This window comes from Salmo salar, chromosome ssa23 (assembly GCF_905237065.1).
Source record: "Salmo salar chromosome ssa23, Ssal_v3.1, whole genome shotgun sequence".
In the NCBI taxonomy this organism is placed as follows: domain Eukaryota; kingdom Metazoa; phylum Chordata; class Actinopteri; order Salmoniformes; family Salmonidae; genus Salmo; species Salmo salar.
In genome coordinates, this window is record NC_059464.1 from 37,796,584 (window position 1) to 37,819,043 (window position 22,460).

Here is a 22,460-nt window from a genome sequence, read left to right on the forward strand (position 1 = left end):
AAATTGGCGATAGCTTTTCGAGCTAATGGATAGCTGAGGACCGCTAACCGTGGCTAGCTGAACTCCAACGTGAACTGGCAGTGAACTGGCTAACCTCTGGCTAGCTTCTGTTGTGGATTTCAGATTTGAGGTAAATAATAGTTGTATTTTTTAAATTGGTGAGGCGGGTTGCAGGAGAGTGTTTTGAGGTTGAGTTTTTAGAAGAAAAAAAAAATATGTAAAAAATATGCGAAGAAAATATGTAAATGTATGTATGTATGTATGTATATATGGGACACGACAAGAGGAAGACAAAAGACGTCTGAACTGCTATACCATCTTGGGATGACTCTGTAGTCTGTAATGGTTTGCAAGCCCTGCCACATCTGATGAACTTCAGAGCCGGTGTTGTACGATTCGATCTTAGTCCTGTATTGACGCTTTGCCTGTTTGATGGTTCATCGGAGGGCATAGCGGGATTTCTTATTAAGTCATGTTATGGTAAGTATGTATTTTATTTGTTTTTTTGTTTGGACCCCAGGAAAAGTTTTGGAAGCGGCTAATCGAGGATCCTAATAAAATACTGAACAAACATCGATTCAGAGCATTGGAAATCCTAGTTATTGTTGTCAAAAATAGTATTTCACTGCCTTGCTCTGTCGTTGGGGTAATCAGGAGCTCACGATCTCTGTCACGCTTCAGCATTGAAAATAAAAGACATTGTGCACAAATTAACTGAAATAAATGTGTCCTTGGAGCAACAATGTCCTGTATTTATAATACAAAAATCCATTTGCAATACAAAAACAATGATACATGTTGATTAATTACATTTATTGAATGTATTTCCTGACAAAGTTGATTTCTTTATAAATGGTCTCCCCTGCCATTGTGTTAAAGGATCAGTGACATGTCCAATAAATTAAACACTTTGGCACATGGCGAATCCTTAACTTTTAGCCCTAACTCCCTATTAGAATGGTTCCTAACATAGCCCCACCCGTCCTCCCGGGTTCTAAGCTTGAGGTGAGGGTTAGAAGTGCAACTGAAGGATACATTCTGCTATTGACCATTTAAGTATTTTCCTGACAGTGACGCTGTTATGATCAGTTATTGGAGATGTAGTGATTTCTCCTAGAAAGCTCCTGAACTCAAAACTACATTGCTTATCAGCTTCCATGTTGGAAATTAAATTGGGGAACATTGTGGTAATATGGTTGTACCTTGACTTTTCTAGTCAGATAGTACAGTGTCCAACTTCTGAAGAATGCATGAACCCAGCATTAGACAAACACTCTATGGCCCCTTATTTAGTGTTTTCCTGACTGATTTCACCATCCAGTGATGTTTGACGTGGATGGAGTAGGTGCCCAATCAGGGTAGGTATCCAAGTCAAACAGTGGAATCCCCCATGTTGTCACAGCCAATAATACTGCAAGGACACTGATTACATTCACACCAATCCCCGCCTTCACCTGAAATGACAATACTCAAGCAGCATTAGACAAGCATAAAGCCATTGGTAGCATTCATTAGCCTGGGAACCAGACCTAGTGGTACATCAACAGGCTTTGACCTGTGTACTAATGAGGGTTTGTTTTGTATACCGGGTCAACTAAACCAGAACTAGCCCTTCTGGATTAATTTTGAAACTGGCCTATGTGTAGTGCATTTACTTTGAGGCGATGTGCACTTACCATGTCCGTGGTGGTGAGGTGGCCGTAGGCAAACACAATGGCATTGGAAGGGTTGGATGAGGGAAGTAGGAAGGCGAAGGATGTGCAGAGGGTTGTGGGTATCAATACGTAGAGTGGGTTCACATGGATAGCTTCGGCCTGCCATTCATGGAGAATGGGAAAGAAGAGGCATTCAGATGCACGCCAAAAGAAGAGAGCGTTTTATTTGTAGTTTTTATGACCGCTCCATTTCTGTATGTCTATTAAAGTAGTAGATGGAGTTATTTTGTATCATGTTCATATTGTAGCTAATGATCCCCCTACTGCCATTTCCATTAACATTTTTTAGCCACTGAGAAATTATATTGCATAACATTTAGTCATTTAGCAGACAATTTAAAGTGGAACAAAGGGATAAAGAGGAAAAAATTATTATTGCAAACAAATAATTCATAACTCAGAGGGAAAGATCTATGAACGCACCAGAGGGGCAAGGATAGGGAGGAAGATGGTGATGGTGGCTGCATTGCTGGCCAGCTCTGTGACTGAGGTGACAAGGACACAGGCAATGGTGACTGTTGCTATGATGGGGAGGCTCCCCAGAGGAGATAGCAGGTTTGCCACCCAGGAGGACAGACCAGACACCTACATTTGGGACAGACAGACTATAGGAATGCTGTAGACATGTTGTATTATTAGCAAGCATCATGGCAAATTTCCTTTTAGGAACATGTGGGTGTTTAGTTTTCCTAATATACATTTATTCTATATTCATACAAATTACACGAAAAAATGTGACCGTAGCGTCAGACATCAGTGCGAAAGCTACAAACCTTTGGCTGTGTAAGAAGGGCATGGTCTATATGGCTGCGTTTAGACAGGCAGCCCAATTCTGATAATTCTTTATACTAATTGGTCTTTTAACCAATCACATCAGGTATTTTTCAGAGCTGATCTGATTGGTCAAAAGACCAATTAGGTATAAAAAAAAAGATCAGAATTGGGCTTCCTGTCAAAATAAATATATAATATCCCAATGCTCCAGGGAAGTGCTTGGGGACATTGCCCTGTGTAGGATGCTGTCTTTCGGATGTGACGTTAAACAGGTGCCCTGACTCTCTGTGGTCACTAAAGATCCCATGGCACTTATCGTAAGAGTAGGGGTGTTAACCATGGTGTCCTGGCAAAATTCCCAATCTGGCCCGCATACCATCACGGTCACCTAATCAACCCCAGTTTACAATTGCCTTATTCATCCCCTCTCCTATCCCCTGTAACTATTCCCCAGGTCGTTGTTGTAAATGAGAATGTGTTCTCAGTCAACTTACCTGGTAAATAAGGGTTAAATAAAATGACTAATTTCCTTGACACATTGATTATGATATGGCTGGAGTGTAAAAGTTTTAGACAAGATGGTACCTGGGTGCCCTCAGCAAGTGCAAAGCCCCCACCAACAAGTAGGGCGACCTCCCATGGCATACAGGCCTGGAACTCTTTCCACGAGATCATGGCCTCTAGAAACAGAGAAACCGAAAGTTGAACCCTCATGAAGCCTGTTACGCTGCCACAGAAACACCATCTGTGCAATAGTTTATACGACAACGAGAAGAAATTAATGGGTGCACTGGCGAAACGCTTTACTGTTAAATTGTAGGCAGTTATCATTTATCTTTCTTATGGGCTACCATCTCTGTGATTATGCCCAGGTGTAATGCTATTCGGGGTACCGTACCATATTTGATACCGTGTTTATCTGCAGAAGGCTTGTGTGCTGGCATGATGAAGAACACAAGCCCCAGCAGTAGGGCCACGGTGGCGTCACTGATGTAGCCCGCATATCTACATGAAGAGAATGAGGACATGTGCCTTTTAGTCCCATATCACAAAACCTTTTAAAACATGAAGTGCATGTGTTGCTGGGGAGTGACGCTGCCCTGTAAAAAGTTATAGTAGAAGAGGGTATCGAACTCACTCAGGGAGGAAGATTGAGGCCCAGCCTGGCATAAATCCAGGGTCTCTGAAGACCCACAGCACCACCATCAGGATGAAGATGAACGCGGTCACAACCTCCTGTGGACTGAAACAGGCTGTTAGGATTGGATGTCTTGCAATACACAGACACTCTCAAACAAAAGAATGCATGAACTTTCTAATCAACACAGATATTCAAACAAAAAAAGAGGAAACAAGGTGGTAAAGCTTTAAGGGTCACCTCATAGGACCCAGCGTGTTGTAGTCCTCCTCTATGATTCTGGCTGTTGCAGTCTCGCTCTCAGAGCGCTCTCCACTAGGACGGAACAGCACCCTGAAGCTGCATAGGTTTATTGAACACATGACATTGTTGACGGAAGATTCACTTTTTCAAAGCATTCAAAAATAGTTGTGTCATTCAGGGAAAACTGCTTCAAACAGGACAATTAACATGACAGTCAGCTAAGCGTTAATGGGGCTTCCCCCAGTTCTGTAGACCAGGGGTGTCAAACTAATTTTGCCCACGGGCCACATTCGGTTGTGACCAAGGTCCGGAGTAGCCTCATCCTGATCTCTAGCCTGTAGCGAAACAGAATGTGAGCTCGCGAGATGAGAATGGTTTGTACGGGGCTAGGTCTGGAAGGCCGCACTTAAAATGAATTATATTTCCTCAAAATGTGCAAAACATTCTTCTTTATGCATCGCTTTTTGGAATTTTCTATGCTCCCTGATTTTCTAGCTTTTGTTTAGATGATGGTTACCAATTTCCGATGCTTCCTGACTTTCTAGCGTTTGCTTCGATGACTGTTGGCAAGTTACACCGAGTGAAGAAACTATATAAATCTATGTCCATTATGATTTCTGCACTGTTTCGATTTGGTTTTTAGTAATTTCAATGACGATTTGACATATTTTTTTTTCTCCAGAAAAAAACAAAGAATCAAAACCTTTTTTTTTACTCAAACCTAGGACTAAATGGGCTCTTGAGTTTCGACACGTGCTGTATGTGTCACGACTTCCACCGAAGTCGGCACCTCTCCTTGTTCAGGCAGCGTTCGGCGGTCGACGTCACCGGCTTCCTAGTTGCCACCGATCTGTTTCCCTGTTCGTTTGCTTTTGTCTTTATTATTCACACCTGTTTATGATTCCCTGATTATGATCATTATTTAACCCTCTGGCTTCCCTGTTTGTCTTGTCTGTGATTGTCTCCTGTTTTGTGATTGTTTTATTTTGGATGTGGAAGAAGTTTGATTATGATTTTGTAAACACGTTATTGTTTACACTCATCCATGTGTCCTGCGCCTGACTCCGACACTTCTTCTAACTAAAGCATTACAGTATGGATGATTAACCCCTCCTCGCTTGTTGTAGCATGAGTAAGCCTTTCAGTTAATAAATTACTCATGCAGGCCAGTCTGCCCTGTGGTACTGGTGGTTACCTTTTACAGTGACAGACAGAGAGCCCTGGTGTAAAAGGGTGTTTGAGTGAGAAGTTAAGACATAAGAGTGAGTGATGGGAGGGAGGAACGAATGGTGAGAAAAGAACACTGAACGGATAAGGTGATACTTAGGGTCAAGGATGAGGCCAATTTAGGTTAACGACAATCATGATCTGATGAGACAAGCCAGAAACTGGAGTATTGAGTCAATAAAAGGTGAAATGCTCATTAACGCCATGAAATGGTGTTTACTCACTCTGAGCCAATGAACATCCAGTGCAGCCATATCCATGACAACAGCAAAGCAATGATGCTGATTGGCAGACACAAGACGATCCAGTTTCCAAAGTTTATAGAGGTGCATTCTGGGTAAAACCTGTCAATGAATAGGGTTGAATGGAGATGTTTGAAGTTTTATTAGTAGTCTGTATGGGATACATGGTATACACCATCCAGCAAAATGCTTACTTGCAGGTTCCTTCTCGACAATGCAACAACAATAAGAAATAATATAATATGAACATGAAGTAAACAGCTCAGTAGAATAGAAAAAACATTTTAGCATGTTCAAGTATACAGTAGTATTGCGCCATACAGAATGCAGCCCTTTCTATCATACTCTATGTATCATTGACCAAGCCACTTGTATTCCTCTGTTACGATGCATTCTCAAGATTTATATTGCATACCGAATAGACATATGTCGCAGGAGGTAGGTGGCACCTTAATTGGTAAGAATGGTCTTGTGGTAATGACTGTAGCGGAATAAGTGGAATGGTATCAATACATCAAACACATCGTTTCCAGGTGTTTGATGCCATTCCATTTGCGCCGTTCCAGACATTGAGCCTCAGCTGCCTCCTGTGATATACATTGTATATAAAGTCTGACCACCACTAGATATAGCTGATGGAGAACTCACTGATGGATGTACTCTGAAAAGATGAGGTTGGGGGAGGTCCCAGGAAGGGTGGCAATCCCTCCTATAGAGGAAGAGTATGTGATGCTTAGGCACAGCCCCTTGCACATCATGTGTTCTCTCTTACTCCGGTAGCGCCCCTCTATCTTTTGCCCAATCGCCTTTAAGAAGACAAAGAGATGGTAGTGTGTCATTTACTGCCTTGACCATGTTAGAAGCCCATTGTGATATGGCAGTGTTATAAGCGTTAGATTAGTGAGCTATCTACAGGTATCTGTCAAAATAAAGGAAACCCTTAAGTAAACGACGAATACAAAGTATATTGAAAGCTGTTGCTAAAAAAAATATATATAACTAACACCCCATCATGCTTAGGGTCATGTATAAAAATGCCCAGTTGCCCATTATTTTTGGCTACCATGGCTTGAAGAAAAGATCTGTGACTTTTGAAAGGGGGGTCGCGAAAGAGCATAGGGGGTTTAAAGAGTGAGTGGGTGTCAGTCACCAGATCTCAACCCAGTTGAACACTTATGGGAGAATCTGGAGTGATGCCTGAGACGGAATTTTCCATCACCATCAACAGAACACCAAATTCTGGAATTTCTTATAGAAGAATGGTGTTGCATCCATCCAATAGAGTTCCAGACACTCGTAGATTCTATACCAAGGCACATTGAAGCTGTTCTGGTGGCTCGTGGTGGCCCAATGCCCTAAGACGCTTTGTTGGAGTTTCCTTTATTTTGGCAGTTACAGTGTCTTGCAAAAGTATTCATCCCCCTTGGCGTTTTTCCTATTTTGTTGCGTTACAACCTGTAATTTAAATTACTTTTTATTTGGATTTCATGTAATGGACATACACCAAATAGTTCAAATTGGTGAAGTGAAATGAAGAAAAAAAATTGTAAAAAAAAAACGGAAAAGTGGTGCGTGCATATGTATTCACCCCCTTAGCAATGAAGCCCCTAAATACGATCTGGTGAAACCAATTACCTTCAGAAGTCACATAATTATTTAAATAAAGTCCACCTGTGTGCAATATGTGTCACATGATCTGTCACATGATCTCAGTATATATACACCTGTTCTGAAAGGCCCCAGAGTCTGCAACACCACTAAGCATGGGGCACCGCCAAGCAAGCGGCACCATGAAGACCAAGGAGCTCTCCAAACAGGTCAGGGACAAAGTTGTGGAGAAGTACAGATCAGGGGTTGGTTCTGAAAAAATATCTGAAACTTTGAACATCCATCCCACAGAGCACCATTAAATAAAAAATGGAAAGAATATTGCACCACAACAAACCTGCCAAGAGAGGGCCGGCCACCAAAACTCACCGACCAGGCAAGGAGGGCATTAATCAGAGGGGCAACAAATAGACCAAAGATAACCCTGAAGGAGCTGCAAAGCTCCACAGCGGAGATTGGAGTATCTGTCCATAGGACCACTTTAAGCCGTACACTCCACAGAGCTGGGCTTTACAGAAGAGTGGCCACCAAAAAGCCATTGCTTAAAGAAAAAAATAAGCTAACACTTTTGGTGTGAGACTCCCCAAACATATGGAAGAAGGTATTCTGGTCAGATGAGACTAAAATGTAGCTTTTTGGCCATCAAAGAAAACGCTATGTCTGGTGCAAACCCAACACCTCTCATCACCCCGAAAACACCACCCACCACATTATGCTGTGGGGATGTTTTTCATTGGCAGGAACTGGGAAACTGGTCAGAATTGAAGGAATGATGGATGGTGCTAAATACAGGGAAATTCTTGAAGGAAACCTGTTTCAGTCTTTCAGAGAATTGAGACTGGGACAGAGGTTCACATTCCAGCAGAACAATGTCTCTAATCATACTGCTAAAGCAACACTCGAGTTGTTTAAGGGGAAACATTTAAATGTCTTGGAATGGCCTAGTCAAAGCCCAGACCTCAATCCAATTGAGAATCTGTGGTATGACTTAAAGATTGCTGTACACCAGCAGAACCCATCCAACTTGAAGGAGCTGGAGCAGTTTTGCCTGGAAGAATGGGCAAAAACCCCAGTGGCTAGATGTGCCAAGCATATAGCAACATACCGCAAGAGACTTGCAGCTGTAATTGCTGCAAAAGATGGCTCTACAAAGTATTGACTTTGGGGGGGTTGAATAGTTATGCACGCTCAGGTTTTCTGTTTTTTTTGTCTTTCTTGTTTGTTTCACAATGAAAACTATTTTGCATCTTCAAAGTGGTAGGCATGTTGTGTAAATCAAATGATATAACCCCCCCCAAAATCTATTTTAATTCCAGGTTGTAAGGCGACAAAATAGGAAAAATGCCAAGGGGGGTGAATACTTTCGCAAGCCACTGTACCTGTACAACTTACATGGGTCTGAGAGGGTGCTTCCTCTGGAATACTGTACTCCATTTCATCTGGTTCCTTATTTGTTCTACCAGAGATTAAAAAATATATATTACTTATGTGAAATTAAAGCAAGACAAGGTATGAGGACAATTGATACAATGCTAATGAAAATGTTTACGCTATCAGATGGTTGTTGACAGTGTAAACAAATCCAAATCTTGGATTGTTGTCTCTCCTTCTCCATTGACTGCTTTAAAGGTAAAGACATTTTGAAGTAATTTGGGGGATCCTTTTAAGAATGTTAAATATATGCAGAGGAACTCCAAAATACCTTATTGGCTCTTCATTTTTCTCACACGGTCCCTCAGTCTCTGTTGGAATAATGTGGCGTTCTGAATCTTCCAAATCTTAAATTCCTACCAATAACTAAGTTCTGTGGGTAAACAATGTATGGATCATTATTGTGCATTCTCACCTTCCAGTTCTAGGCCAAGGTTGCTGGTGCCCGTCATTGTTCGCTGCCGCTGCTCACCTTCTCCCTCTGCATTCAAGATTTGCTGAATGATCGCCTCAACGATGGGCATCACCATGGCAACGGCGGATGTGTTTTGGACCCACATGGAGAGGAAGGCACAGCTGTTCATGAAGCCCAACATCAGCCTACAAAGAGACATCCACAAGGGCGTTAACCAATGAAAATGGGTGGTTTGCCAAATTACCCTTAGACTGCGTTTACACAGGCCGACCAATTCAGATTTTTTTTTTCTCCTAAATGGTGATTCAGCGCATTCTATTAGAACTTGAGATATAGCTCTTCTGCTGTGTTAGTGTTGATACCTTTTAAAACACATGGTCCTCCAAGATGGTGACACATTTGGTATTTTTGGTATTTTATTAGGATCCCCATTAGCTGTTGCGAAATCAGCAGCTACTCTTCCTGGGGTCCACACACATTGTGAAATATGACATAATGCAGAACATTAACAGACAAGAAAAGATCAAGGACAGAACTACATACATTTAAAATGTCACACACAGCCTACATACCAGTAAATACACAAAATATCTAGGTCAAATAGGGGCATTGTGCCGTGAGGTGTTGCTTTATCTGGGGTTTTATTAAACCAGGTTGGCTGTTTACTTGAGCAATCTGAGATGGAAGAGTTCCATACAATCATGGCTCTATAAAATACTGTACCTTTTTTTGAATTTGTTCTGTATTTGGGGACTGTGAAAAGACCCTTGGTGGCATGTCTGGTGGGTAAAATGTGTGTCAGAGCTGTGTGTAAGCTGACTATGCAAACAATGTGCAATTTTCTTATAAATGAACAAGTGATGCAGTCAGTCTCTATTCTACATTTAGCCAAGAGAGTCTGGCATGCATAGTATTGATATTAGCCCTCTGATTACAGTGAAGAGCAAGATGTGATGCTCTATTCTGGGCCAGCTGCAGTTTTTCTAGGTCCTTTGCAGCACCTGACCATATGACTGGGTGATAATTAAGATAAGATAAAACTAGAGCCTGCAGTAATTGCTTTGTGGAGTGTGGTTTAAAAAATGCAAAGCATCTCTTTATCACAGACGGACCTCTCCCCATCTTTACAACCATTGAATCAATATGTTTTGACTGACAGTTTAGAAATCAAATTCAAATAAAATTGTATTGGTCGCGTACACATTTTGCAGATGCTATCACGGGTCTAGTGGAATGCTTATGCTCCTATCACCATCAGTGCAGTAATACCTAACAATACACTGCAAATCCTCCCATCCACAAAAAATCCAATAAAAATAAAGGAATTAAGAAATATGGAAATATTACAACGAGCAATGGCAGAGTCTGGAATGTATATGATGGTGTGTATTGATAGTAAATCAATAGAAAAGACGTGTACAGCAGTAGTTTATATAGGATGAGCCTTGACTAGAATACAGTATATACATATGAAATGGGTAAAACAGTATGTGAACATTATTAATTAAAGTGACCAGTGTGACCACATAGGGCAGCAGTCTCTAAGGTGCAGGGTTAACCTGTTTAGGATAGGGGGCAGTATTTTCACGGGCGGATAAAAAGCGTACCCGATTTAATCTGGTTATTACTCCTGCCCAGAAACTAGAATATGCATATAATTATTTGATTTGGATAGAAAACACCCTAACGTTTCTAAAACTGTTTGAATGGTGTCTGTGAGTATAACAGAACTCATATGGCAAGCCAAAACCTGAGAAGATTCCATACAGGAAGTGCCCTGTCTGACCATTTCTTGTCCTTCTATAGCCTCTTTATCGAAAATAGAGGATCTCTGCTGTAACATGAAATTTTCTAAGGCTCGCATAGGCTCTCAGAAGGCGCCAGAACGGGGAATGATGACTCTGCAGTCCCTGGGCGAAAACAGTAGGGGTTTTGGAAAGTGGTTGTTCTGAGAACAATGACACCGGCGCGCGTGTGCATGTGAAGACTCCATTTTCTATTTTCAGTGTTTGAACGAAAACAAGGTCTCCTGGTCGGAATATTATCGCTATTTTACGAGAAAAATCGCATAAAAATTGATTTTAAACAGCGTTTGATATGCTTCGAAGTACGGTAATGGAATATTTTGAATTTTTTTGTCACGATATGCGTCGGCGCGTCACCCTTCAGATAGTGTCTTGCACGATGAACAAAACGCAGCTATTTGGATATAACTATGGATTATTTGGAAGAAAAACAACATTGGGTGTTGAAGTAGAAGTCCTGGGAGTGCATTCTGACGAAGAACAGCAAAGGTAATCCAATTTTTCTTATAGTAAATCTGAGTTTGGTGAGTGCCAAACTTGGTGGGTGTCAAAATAGCTAGCCATGATGACCGGGCTATTTACTCAGAATATTGCAAAATGTGATTTCAACGAAAAGCTATTTTAAAATCGGACACCGCGATTGCATAAAGGAGTTCTGTATCTATAATTCTTAAAATAATTGTTATGTTTTTTGTGAACGTTTATCGTGAGTAATTTAGTAAATTCACCGGAAGTTTTCGGTGGGTATGCTAGTTCTGAACGTCACATGCTAATGTAAAAAGCTGGTTTTTGATATAAATATGAACTTGATTCAACAAAACATGCATGTATTGTATAACATAATATCCTAGGAGTGTCATCTGATGAAGATCATCAAAGGTTAGTGCTGCATTTAGCTGTGGTTTTGGTTTTTGTGACATTATATGCTAGCTTGAAAAATGGGTGTGTGATTATTTCTGGCTGGGTACTCTCCTGACATAATCTAATGTTTTGCTTTCGTTGCAAAGCCTTTTTGAAATCGGACAATGTGGTTAGATAAAGGAGAGTCTTGTCTTTAAAATGGTGTAAAATAGTCATATGTTTGAAAAATGGAAGTTTTTGGATTTCTGAGGTGTTTGTAATTCGCGCCACGCTCTATCATTGGATATTGGCGAGGCGTTCCGCTATCGGCACATCTAGATGTAAGAGTTAAGTACCGAGTGGTAGCCAGTTAGTAACAGTGACTAAAGTTCAGGGTAGGGTACTGGGCGGAGGCCGGCTAGTGGTGAATATTTAACAGTCTGATGGTGTGGAGATGGAAGCTGTTTTTCAATCTCTCAGTCCCAGATTTGATGCATCATTACTGTCTCCGCCTAACAGATGGTTGCGGGGTAAACAGGCCATGGCTCAGGTAGTAGAGGTCCTTGATGATTTTCTAGGCCTTCCTGTGACACTGGGTGCTTTAGATGTCCTAGAGGGCAGGCAGTGTGCCTGCCTGCTGAACGCACCACCCTCTGGAGAGCCCTGCGGTAGCGGACGGTGCAGTTGCCGTACCAGGCGGTGATACAGCCCAAAAGGATGCTCTCAATGGTGCATCTGTAGAAGTTTGTGAGGTTCTTAGGGGCCAAGCTGAATTTCTTCAGCCTCCTGAGGTTGAATAGGCGCCATTTCAGGTTGTTAGTGATTTGCACGCAGAGGAACTTGAAGCTTTACACCCTCTCCACTGCGCGCCCATCGATGTGGATGGGGTCGTGCTCCCTCTGCTGTCTCCTGAAGTCCACAATTAGCTCCTTAATTTTGCTGACATTGAGGGAGTGGTTATTTTCCTACGACCACTCCACCAGGGCCCTAACCACCTCCCTGTAGGCTGGCTCCTTGTTGGTAATCGGGCCTACCACTGTGTGTCTGCAAACTTGATGATTTAGTTGGAGACTTGCATGGCCATGCAGTCATGGGTGAACAGGGAGTACAGGAGAGGGCTGAGCACAGACTCTCGTGAGGCCCCCGTGTTGCGGATCAGTGTAGAGGAGGAGTTGTTGCCTACCTTCACCACCTGGGGTCGGCCCGTGAGAAAGTCCAGACCCAGTTGCACAGGGCGGGTTCAGACTCAGGGCCCCGAGCTTAGTGATGAGCTTGGAGGGCACTATGGTGTTGAAGGCTGAGCTGTAATCGATGAACAGCATTCTTACATAGGTATTCCTCTTGTCCAGATGGGATAGGGCAGTGTGCAGTACAATGGCGATTTGCGTCATCCGTGGATCTGTTGGGCCGGTATGCAAGTTGTAGTGGGTCTATGGTGTCGGATAAGGTGGAGGTGATATAATCCTTAACTAGCCTCTCAAAGCACTTCATGATGACAGAAGTGAGTGCTACGGGGCGATAGTCATTTATTTCAGTTACTTGCGCTTTCTTGGGTACTGGAACAATGGCGGACATCTTCAAGCAAGTGGGGACTACAGACTGGGATAGGGAGAGATTTGAATATGTCCATAAACACTCCAGCCAGCTGGTATGCACATGATCTGGTACGCACTTAAATGTCTTTCTCACATTGGCCACTGAGAACAAGAACACAGTCCTCGTGAGCAGTGGGGGCCCGCGTCGATGCAAAGAAGGTGTTTAGTCTGTCCGGGAGCAAGGCGTCGGTATCTGCGACGTGGCCAGTTTTCCCTTTATAATCCGTGATTGTCTGGAGTTCCTGCCACATATGTCTTGTCTGAGCCGTTGAATTGTGACTCCACATTGTCTCTGTACTGATATTTTGCCTGTTTGATTCCCTTACGGAGGGCATAGCTGGACAGTTTGTACTCGTCCATGTTCCCAGTCACCTTGCCATAGTTTAAATGCAGTGGTTCACACTTTCAGTTTTGTGCAAATGCTGCCTTCTATCCACAGTTTTTGGTTTGGATACGTTTTAATTGTCACAGTGGGAGCAATATCCTCTTTGCACTTCCCGATGAACTTGGTCACAGAGTCAGTGTATACGTCAATGTTATTCTGAGGCAACCCAGAACACATTTCGTTCCCCAAAATAGTCTTGAAGTAAGTTGTCAATATCAGGTGGCGTCTCATTATTGATGGGCAACAATCATTTTCTACCTCACCCACACAAACGTTACAGAATTCAAAATTGCAATGCTTTACTTTCATTTTGGGGGGGGGGGGGGGGCAGGAAAATTAACGAAGAGGCAACTTGAATGAACTTCGATTGCTTTTATTTGAAATTGTACATTGGGAAAAGTGTAAATTATGTTTCATGCCACTTGAGGTACTGGATTTAACCAAATAAACTCAGCAAAAAAATTAACTTCCTCACACTGTCAACTGCATTCATTTTCAGCAAACTTAACATGTGTAAATATTTGTATGAACATAACAAGATTTAACAACTGAGACATGAACTGAACAATTTCCACAGACGTGTGACTAACAGAAATGGAATAATGTGTCCCTGAACAAAGGGGGTGTCAAAATCAAAAGTAACAGTCAGTATCTGGTGTGGCCACCAGCTGCATTAAGTACTGCAGTGCATCTCCTCATGGACTGCACCAGATTTGCCAGTTCTTGCTGTGAGATGTTACCCCAGTCTTCCACCAAGGCACCTGCAAGTTCCCAGACATTTCTGGGGGGGAATGGCCCTAGCCCTCACCCTCCGATCCAACAGGTCCCAGACGTGCTCAATGGGATTGAGATCCAGGCTCTTCGCTGGCCATGGCAGAACACTGACATTCCTGTCTTGCAGGAAATCACACACAGAACGAGCATTATGGCTGGTGGCATTGTCATGCTGGAGGGTCAGGTCAGGGTGAACCTGCAGGAAGGGCACCACATGAGGGAGGAGGATGTCATCTCTGTAACACACAGCGTTGAGATTGTCTGCAATGACAACAAGCTCAGTCCGATGATGCCGTGACACACCGCCCCAGACCATGACGGACACTCCACCTCCAAATAGATCCCGCTTCAGAGTACAGGCCTTGGTATAACACTCCTTCCTTCGATGATGAACGCCAATCCGACCATCACCCCTGGTGAGACAAAAACCGCGACTTGTCAGTGAAGAGCACTTTTTGCCAGTCCTGTCTGGTCCAGCGACGGTGGGTTTGTGCCCATAGGCGACGTTGTTGTCGGTGATGTCTGGTAAGGACCTGCCTTACAACATGCCTACAAGCCCTCAGTCCAGCCTCTCTCAGCCTATTGCAGACAGTCTGAGCACTGATGGAGGGATTGTGCATTCCTGGTGTAACTCGGGTAGTTGTTGTTGCCATCCTGTACCTGTCCCGCAGGTGTGATGTTCGGATGTACCGATCCTGTGCAGGTGTTACACGTGGTCTGCCACTGCGAGGATGATCAGCTGTCCGGCCTGTCTCCCTGTAGTGCTGTCTTAGGCATCTCACAGTACGGACATTGCAATGTATTGCCCTGGCCATATCTGCAGTCCTCATGCCTCCTTGCAGCATGCCTAAAGCACGTTCACGCAGATGAGCAGGGACCCTGGGCATCTTTCTTTTGGTGTTTTTCAGAGTCAGTAGAAAGGCCTCTTTAGTGTCCTAAGTTTTCATAACTGTGACCTTAATTGCCTACCGTCTGTAAGCTATTAGCGTCTTAACGACCATTCCACAGGTGCATGTTCATTAATTGTTTACGGTTCATTGAACAAGCATGGGAAACAGTGTTCAAGCCATTCACAATAAAGATCTGTGAAGTTATTTGGGTTTTTACGAATTATCTTTGAAAGACAGGGTCCTGAAAAAGGGGCGTTTCTTTTTTTGCTGTTTAGGTTCCGGAACGAAACAGTCCTATACGGAGAGGTGCCAGATTCTGTTCCGGCAGAATCTGGCTCAAATTAAGCACTGGGTATAGGTTGAATGTGATAGTCTGCCTATAACCAGCCTGAGTTTTCCTGTTACTCAATTCCTTCTCTATTTAGCGTTTTTAGAAATTAATCAAATTGTAAATTTACTATTATCAGGCTGGTTAATGCGACGCAAATCCACCCACACTTGGCCCCCGCTCCACCTACTCAGCCAATCAGGAGCATTGCGGCCATGGCATAGTGAATACTTTTTACTAAACGGTACGGCTAAATAGTATGCAGTTTAAGTATGTAGCACACTTAGTATGGGTATTCGGACACGGCCAGTGAGCCTGTCATAGTGGATGTAAGCAATGTCCCCACGCTCTCTGGCAGCTTTCATTCTGCATCTGGCACACAGCTTCCGAGTAGTCCTCGTTAAAGATGTTGTTTCTTCTCAAGTTCTTAGCTGTTCTGTAGCGAGCCATCTTGTCCTTAAACCTTAACTTGACCACTATTGGCCTAGGTCTGTCACCTGGGCTGGTTACAGGTTTTTCAGACCTGTGGGCGCAATCCACTTCAATCTTTCTATTATCCATCTGCAGCTTTTCAGTGACCATTTTTCTTACTTTCTCATTAGACTCGGCCTAGTATGTTTAGACTCTGGTATGCCATCCACAACAATGTTATTCTTCCTTGATTGTCCCACTAGTCTGTTTTCGCAGTCATTGTTAATAATGATTCACTGACTGTGCTGATGTCATCTTGCGTGACTTACAGTTTGTTGTTATATTGCTGCAAGTTTCTTTCAGGACATCCACCTCTGCAAACTATTCTTAAGATCCTTGACCTCTCTGGTCAGATCGTGTATTCTTTTGTTAGTTGAATCCATTGAATCCATAGTATTTGGACAAAGCTCTTGAAGCTATTTTCCTGTTGTTATAACAACTGCTTGTAGAACCCTTAAAACATTTTTTTTTTTTAAGATCCTTCACCTGTGATAGCGAAACACTGTCTTCTCCATTACTTCCACTGGCTTTGGTTTTGGAATGTCATGGTAGCAACGTAGGCTAATGCTAGTAATCCACGCAGTTCCAAACAGGGCAGGTTGCAGGGCAGATGGAAACAGCAACAAACAGCAGGGATTTAGACAGCCACAAGCCCGGGACAATCCGTGGTCCCCGCCAAAAGGACTATTCGCGTCGCGGGCTGGGTTCAACCTTCCTGGAAACCTTCCTGGCTTGATAGCTAGTTAGCCGCTAAGCTAGCTGCTACCCCAAGCAGCTCTTCAGACTTTTGGTTGGCAGGATCCCTGGATGCATAGTAGTGGTCCCAGCAACTGAGGCTAACCATGTTGCTGGATCCAAATTCAATAGGTAGCTAATAACTTTTTCAATAGAACACTTTTTCAGAGACTTTAAAAACAACAAACCGATCTCTCCCTCCTTATGCGGCAGAGAGAAAGTTCTCACCATCCAGGATTGACACCGACCAGAGTGACCAGCCTAAGTGCTATCCTCCGGTGGAGACCCCACTTCTCTATAGACGTTGCCAGGCAGATGACCCCGATCAACAGCAGGTGGAAGTCTTTGAAGTACACCCCAGCCACCTGGACATGAGAGAGGGAAGGAGGGAGAACAGCAGGAAAAGAGAGCGGTAGAAGATCTTAGACATGTTGATCAATATCCCAATAAAGCGGTCAGATTTGACATTTAATCAACTTGTTAAGAGGACATTTCACAAACAATACTGACTTTTTATTTGTCTAGTAAGGATGGCAAGAACATTATGCCTTCTGTGTCATTTTGCCAAGCCAATAAAACCATACAGGGCTGGGCACTGAGATTGTTAATAACAAATAGATAATAAACAGATTATTACAGACTAATGCCACGTTCACATCATGTCTGAAACTCAGGTCCTCCAAATTAAAATGAATGTAAGTTATTTGCGTAGAGCTTCTTAGTGGTTGATTCTGGTACCTCCCAAGTGGAAAACTCAGGATCTGACTTTTCCGCCTAAGTTAGCAAGTTGGACATTTTTCGAGTTTCCTACATAACGTGAGTGGGGCATAAGGAGTTAGGAGCTGACTGTGATATGATAATAATGCAATAAATGCTCCTGCATTTATACATTTATGGATTCATTAATCAAACCAGAGGAGTTTTGTCATATGTTTTATCAAACATGAAAGTGAGATGGAGAGCAGCCAGGTTACGTAACGTTGGCTTCCTGGAAAATTCATTAATACATTTTTTTGCTGATTTTTTTTATAATTTAAAATATTTACACACACACACAATTGAATGCAATAAAATTGTGCAATGTTCACCTGAGATGACTTCATGATGCCAAAGAGAGGGAAGAGCAAGGCTGGGAGCAGAGCTGTGGCTGCCAGTGGCAGGGCTTCTGTCAGCCAGTACACTGCCATGACACACAGTATGAACGCACATTCTGACACCTAGAAGAGGGCAAAAGGAAAAAAACAACATGCTTAGTTAGGATTGGGAAAAAATATGAAAATGAGCTTCATGTCAAGTCAAACGTACATTAGTCTCACGTGGAATTCTTGTCTCGTCCCATTTTCGTCAACTAAAATGAAAAGTCATTTGTAATAGTTATAAATGTTTTCCAAGGGCATCTCGTTATCATCATAGGCTGTGTGTCCCAATCCAAATTCAGCTGCCTACCTGCTTCCAAAGGCAACTACCTTAATAGGTAGCACTCCAGTTGGCAACTGCCATTTGGGACGGGTTCGAAGGCAGCATCACGTGAGAACACATTCGCTTTCCACTGAGCACGAGACGTTTGTTTACATTGTAGCCACTGTAGCAGATGGAGCAACTATCCCAAAATGGAAATATCTGACACGTAACAGAATCGATCTCAGGACCTGTTCATGAATTAAATTGACAGAATAATTATTCTACAGTATAGGGTCCTCCTCGAAGCATATTGCTTGGTCTGCTGCTCCATCGTTGTGGACAGACTTGCACGCATGATACAGGATATTATTTTTTTGAGATGGCTAAATAAGCAATTTTGCTGACTTTTTAAGAATGATTAATAGCCAGAATAGTGGTGTTTCACTGTGAAGCTAATATTGCATTAGAGGTGCCAATGTTTTTTCTATGAGTAGGCTTACATTGTGATAAATTAATATAACTATCACACCTGTGCATATTATTAAATTGCACTGCATTTTCAGGTTAACATGGTTTTGTATTCGTTGATAACTAATATTAAAAGGTGGTATGAAAAAATACAAAAGTATTTGCTGAAGATTGTACAGACAAGGTCCCTGAACTAATACGTTGGTTTTATTCATGAAAGTCCTTAAGGGTCGAAGTTATTGAAGAGTTAAGCAAGTATTTTTGACATATAATGAAATTAAATTAATAGAAATAGCCAAAGTCAAAAGATTCTAAAGTAATTACCGTTGATTGGACAGGCAATGTCCCTGAACCAGTAACAGTTGGTTGTATTCTTTGGGGTGCAAGCTATTGACATTTTAAGGAAGTATTTATCTGTAAAGTGAAATAAAAATCAATTGATAAAGTAAAAAAAAAGCTCAACTAATTGCTGTGGATTCGAGAAAGGCGGTCTCAAAACAATGTCAAATTGATTTGAGAGCCATATGTCATGTGGTTGAGAAGTGTTGCAGTTTTAAAATGGTCCCTTAACCCTCAAGAGGAGAGCAACGTTTTAGCTACATTTCGACTCCAAAAATAAAATATGACACCGAATTGCAAAAACAAGGGGTGTAACTTGCTCGCTATCGTCAGCTGATTCAGAGTATGTATATCATTCTTGCACGTTACGTTTAAGAGGTATTAATGACAAAAATCAGAATCTTTAATGTAAAGCTAACTACACTGCACTATTTGAGTGTACCTTGGGATTGGGACGTACAAATTTTGATGTCCTGCCTAGAAATGTTGCCTCAAAAGGCTGCGTCCTTGTCGATTGGCATACAAGCCATACATTTTGTCAGGAATAATATAGGTATTTTTTGTTATTGTTATTGTTGATAAAAATTAAATAAAAATTAGATTGGTAAATTAGTCTAGTCAGCTATCTAAACTTGTAATCATGGATGAATTACCGACCGGGCACGCAGGGCACATGCCCAGGAGCCCTGACCTCCAGGAGGCCCCCATTTTGATTTTGTCACTCAGATGTCCTATTAAGTCATGGCAAAATTTATAGAATTGCAGGAAATTGCCTTCAAAACTGCAAAAATGTCTCTCTGACCTACGGCAAAATGAGTAGAATCCACAGCTTCAAAAAGTAGGTGTGCTGGCCTCCCAAGTGGCGCAGCGGTCTAAAGCACTGCATTGCAGTGCTTGAGGCATCACTACAGGCCACTGGTTCATTCCCAGGCTGTGACTGGGAGTCCCATAGGGCGGCGCATAATTGGCCCAGTGTGGTCCAGTTTACGGGAGGGTCTGGCCAGTGGGGGGGCTTTACTTGGCTCATTGCGCTCTAGCGACTCCTTGTAGTGAGCCGGGCGCCTGCAGCATGACTTCGATCGTCCGTTAAACAGTGTTTTTTACGACACATTCGTGCGGTTCACTTCCTGGTGGGTGTTAAGGAGCACGGTTTGGCGGGTCATATTTCTGAGGACACATGACTTGACCTTCACCTCTCACAAGCCCGTTGGGGAGCTGCAGCGATGAGACAAGATCGTAATTGAATATCACGAAATTGGGGAGAAAAAGAGGGTAAAAATTTTTAAATGTGTTTGTTTGTTTCTATTTATCAGGGGCTGCTGCAGCACACTTACTTTACTATTATTTAAGGTTTATTATACCGAAATTATTATTAATTTAAATTCCCCAAATTATATTACTCCTGTCCGAACAGACATAAATAACATAATTCATAATACTACACCAGGGAGCATAATTTTGCCACAGAGAATCAATAGCTTAAAAAAATGTGCTGTAGATTAAGTTTTATTACATGCACTTAATCGTGAAGGCCGCAATTTTGGCAGCGAGCATGCCAAATAAGAACAAATTGTTGCATTGTGGCCATAGACATATAATCCATAGAAGGATTTTGGAATCTCTAACCCAAGCACTTTGACTGTTAAACTCATGGGTACACTAGCAATGGCTGCCAGTGCTGACTTGAATGGGAACTGCCATCTATGGATTATATTGATATGGTTGGTTGCGGCTGTCAATTTGCCTTTCGCAAATTTCATTAATACAATCCTGAGAAATACAATTCCAAGAAAAACGTAGGCATACCATTTGGAAAGCAAATACCTACTGCTGAAAAGAAAAGACTAATATCTTTGTAGAAGCCCTTCCAAAACATCTTCAACATTTTTTTGCTATTCTGAGTGAACAGCAATGTTTAACAAAGTAGCTTATATTGAGATAGGCTATTGGCATGAGCACATTGGCCATCACCTGTTAGTAGCCTAGGCTTCATCTTCATCACTGACTGTACAAAACATTAGGAAAATTAATATTAGTTGCACCCCCTTTTGCCCTCGAAACCGCCTCAATTTGTCAGGGCATGGACTCTACAAGGTGTCGAAAGCGTTCCACAGAGATGCTGGCCCATGTTGACTCCAATGCTTCCCACAGTTGTCAAGTTGGCCGGATGTCCTTTGGGTGGTGGACCATTCTTAATAGACACAGGAAACTTTTGAGCGTGAAAACCCCAGTAGTGTTGCAGATCTTGACACACTCAAACTACCATACCCAGTTCAAAGGCACAAATATTTTGTCTTGCCCATTAACCATCTGAATGGCACACATACGCATTCCACATCTCAATCTTTAACCTGTCTCCTCCCCTTCATCTACACTGATTGTAGTTCATTTAACAGGTGACATCAATAAGGGATGATAGCTTTCAGCTGGATTCACCAGGTCAGTCTATGTCATGGAAAGACCAACTAAACCTATGTTTGCTATACTCAGTGTGTATATACTGTAAGCTAGGCTATATGAATCAAGAAATGCCCTGACATATCATGTGGAAAGTGGGAGAGAGAGGCTGAGGAAATAGCAGTTCAGGTCAAGCCATATCCTGGAAATTGTTCATTTTGAAATGCACATCAGTCAATACCATTCAGTGCCCCTGAGACAAATGTCCTGGATTGTGTATTTGTTTGCTACTGTACAATCCAGATTTTTTTTTAAATACCTCATTAAATGTCTAAAATGAATGATATCGCATTTCTCTGGGCTGTTGTTTCTGACGAGACATGACTTGAATACTCAATCTGTTTTTTTGTTCAAATCGTTGTAAAATACAAAGACTTTTAATAGATGCATTCAAATTAAAGGATTATGTTTGTGGGGTTGGTTTTCGATGCATGCCTGGTTTTCCATGTTTATTATTTTTTTTTATACATGGCAGCTAAAACCTGAATTGCGTATACAAGTACAAACAAAGATAAGCCAATAAATTGTGATGAACTTCACATGTTCTGTACCACTGCATGTATTAATTAATTTGTTTGTGGATGTGTCAGTGTTAAAGTATGAGAATGTCTTGTGACTACAGTGGTGACTACAGTATGTAACAACATTTGTACCTAAAAGTTTTTTTATGTGGGTGTATAAATGGTCTGTTCTGTCCTGAGTGTCCGGTTCTGGGTATGTGTTGTGTCTGAAACCCTACCTTTGAAGAGTATCTTAGACAACTCTCACAGAACCCCCCCCCCCAAAAAAAAAGATAAAACAATTAACTTGACTTTGCCTAGTAGCACTGACTTTGCTGATAAATACTTTTTTGAGGGAAATTGTACTTGATACGATTGTGACGTGTTGTCTCACCTAGCTATCTTAAGATGAATGCACTAACTGTAAGGTGCTCTGGATAAGAGCGTCAGCTAAATGACTAAAATGTAAAATATGCGTGTGTGTGTGTGAGAGAGAAGGGTATGCTCTCCCTCACCTTTCCTTGGATGACCAGTGGAAGAGGCAGCAGCAGCACAGGGGTGAGGATGATGATGAGGAGTTTGTGGTAGTTCCAGACAACTCTCAGAAACCTCTTCATCATGTCAAACAGTTTAGTAATCCCTGGTGAGTGTTGAATTGACTAAAGACATTTCTTCAGGC

General features: G+C 42.2%; 1 protein-coding gene across 1 annotated transcript; it reads right to left on the reverse strand.

Moving 5' to 3' along the window:
- Positions 1 to 798: 798 nt before the first annotated feature.
- slc13a1 (solute carrier family 13 member 1) lies at positions 799 to 22,460 on the reverse strand. Its single transcript, XM_014169986.2, has 15 exons — positions 22,297 to 22,460; positions 17,705 to 17,833; positions 16,845 to 16,981; positions 8,794 to 8,978; positions 8,650 to 8,689; positions 8,340 to 8,403; positions 5,988 to 6,145; positions 5,322 to 5,441; positions 3,868 to 3,966; positions 3,628 to 3,732; positions 3,388 to 3,494; positions 3,075 to 3,169; positions 2,139 to 2,300; positions 1,677 to 1,814; positions 799 to 1,454 (listed from the first exon to the last, which is right to left on the reverse strand). Exons 1-15 carry the CDS (start codon positions 22,399 to 22,401, stop codon positions 1,311 to 1,313), a joined length of 1,788 nt encoding a protein of 595 aa, XP_014025461.2. The 5' UTR covers positions 22,402 to 22,460; the 3' UTR covers positions 799 to 1,310.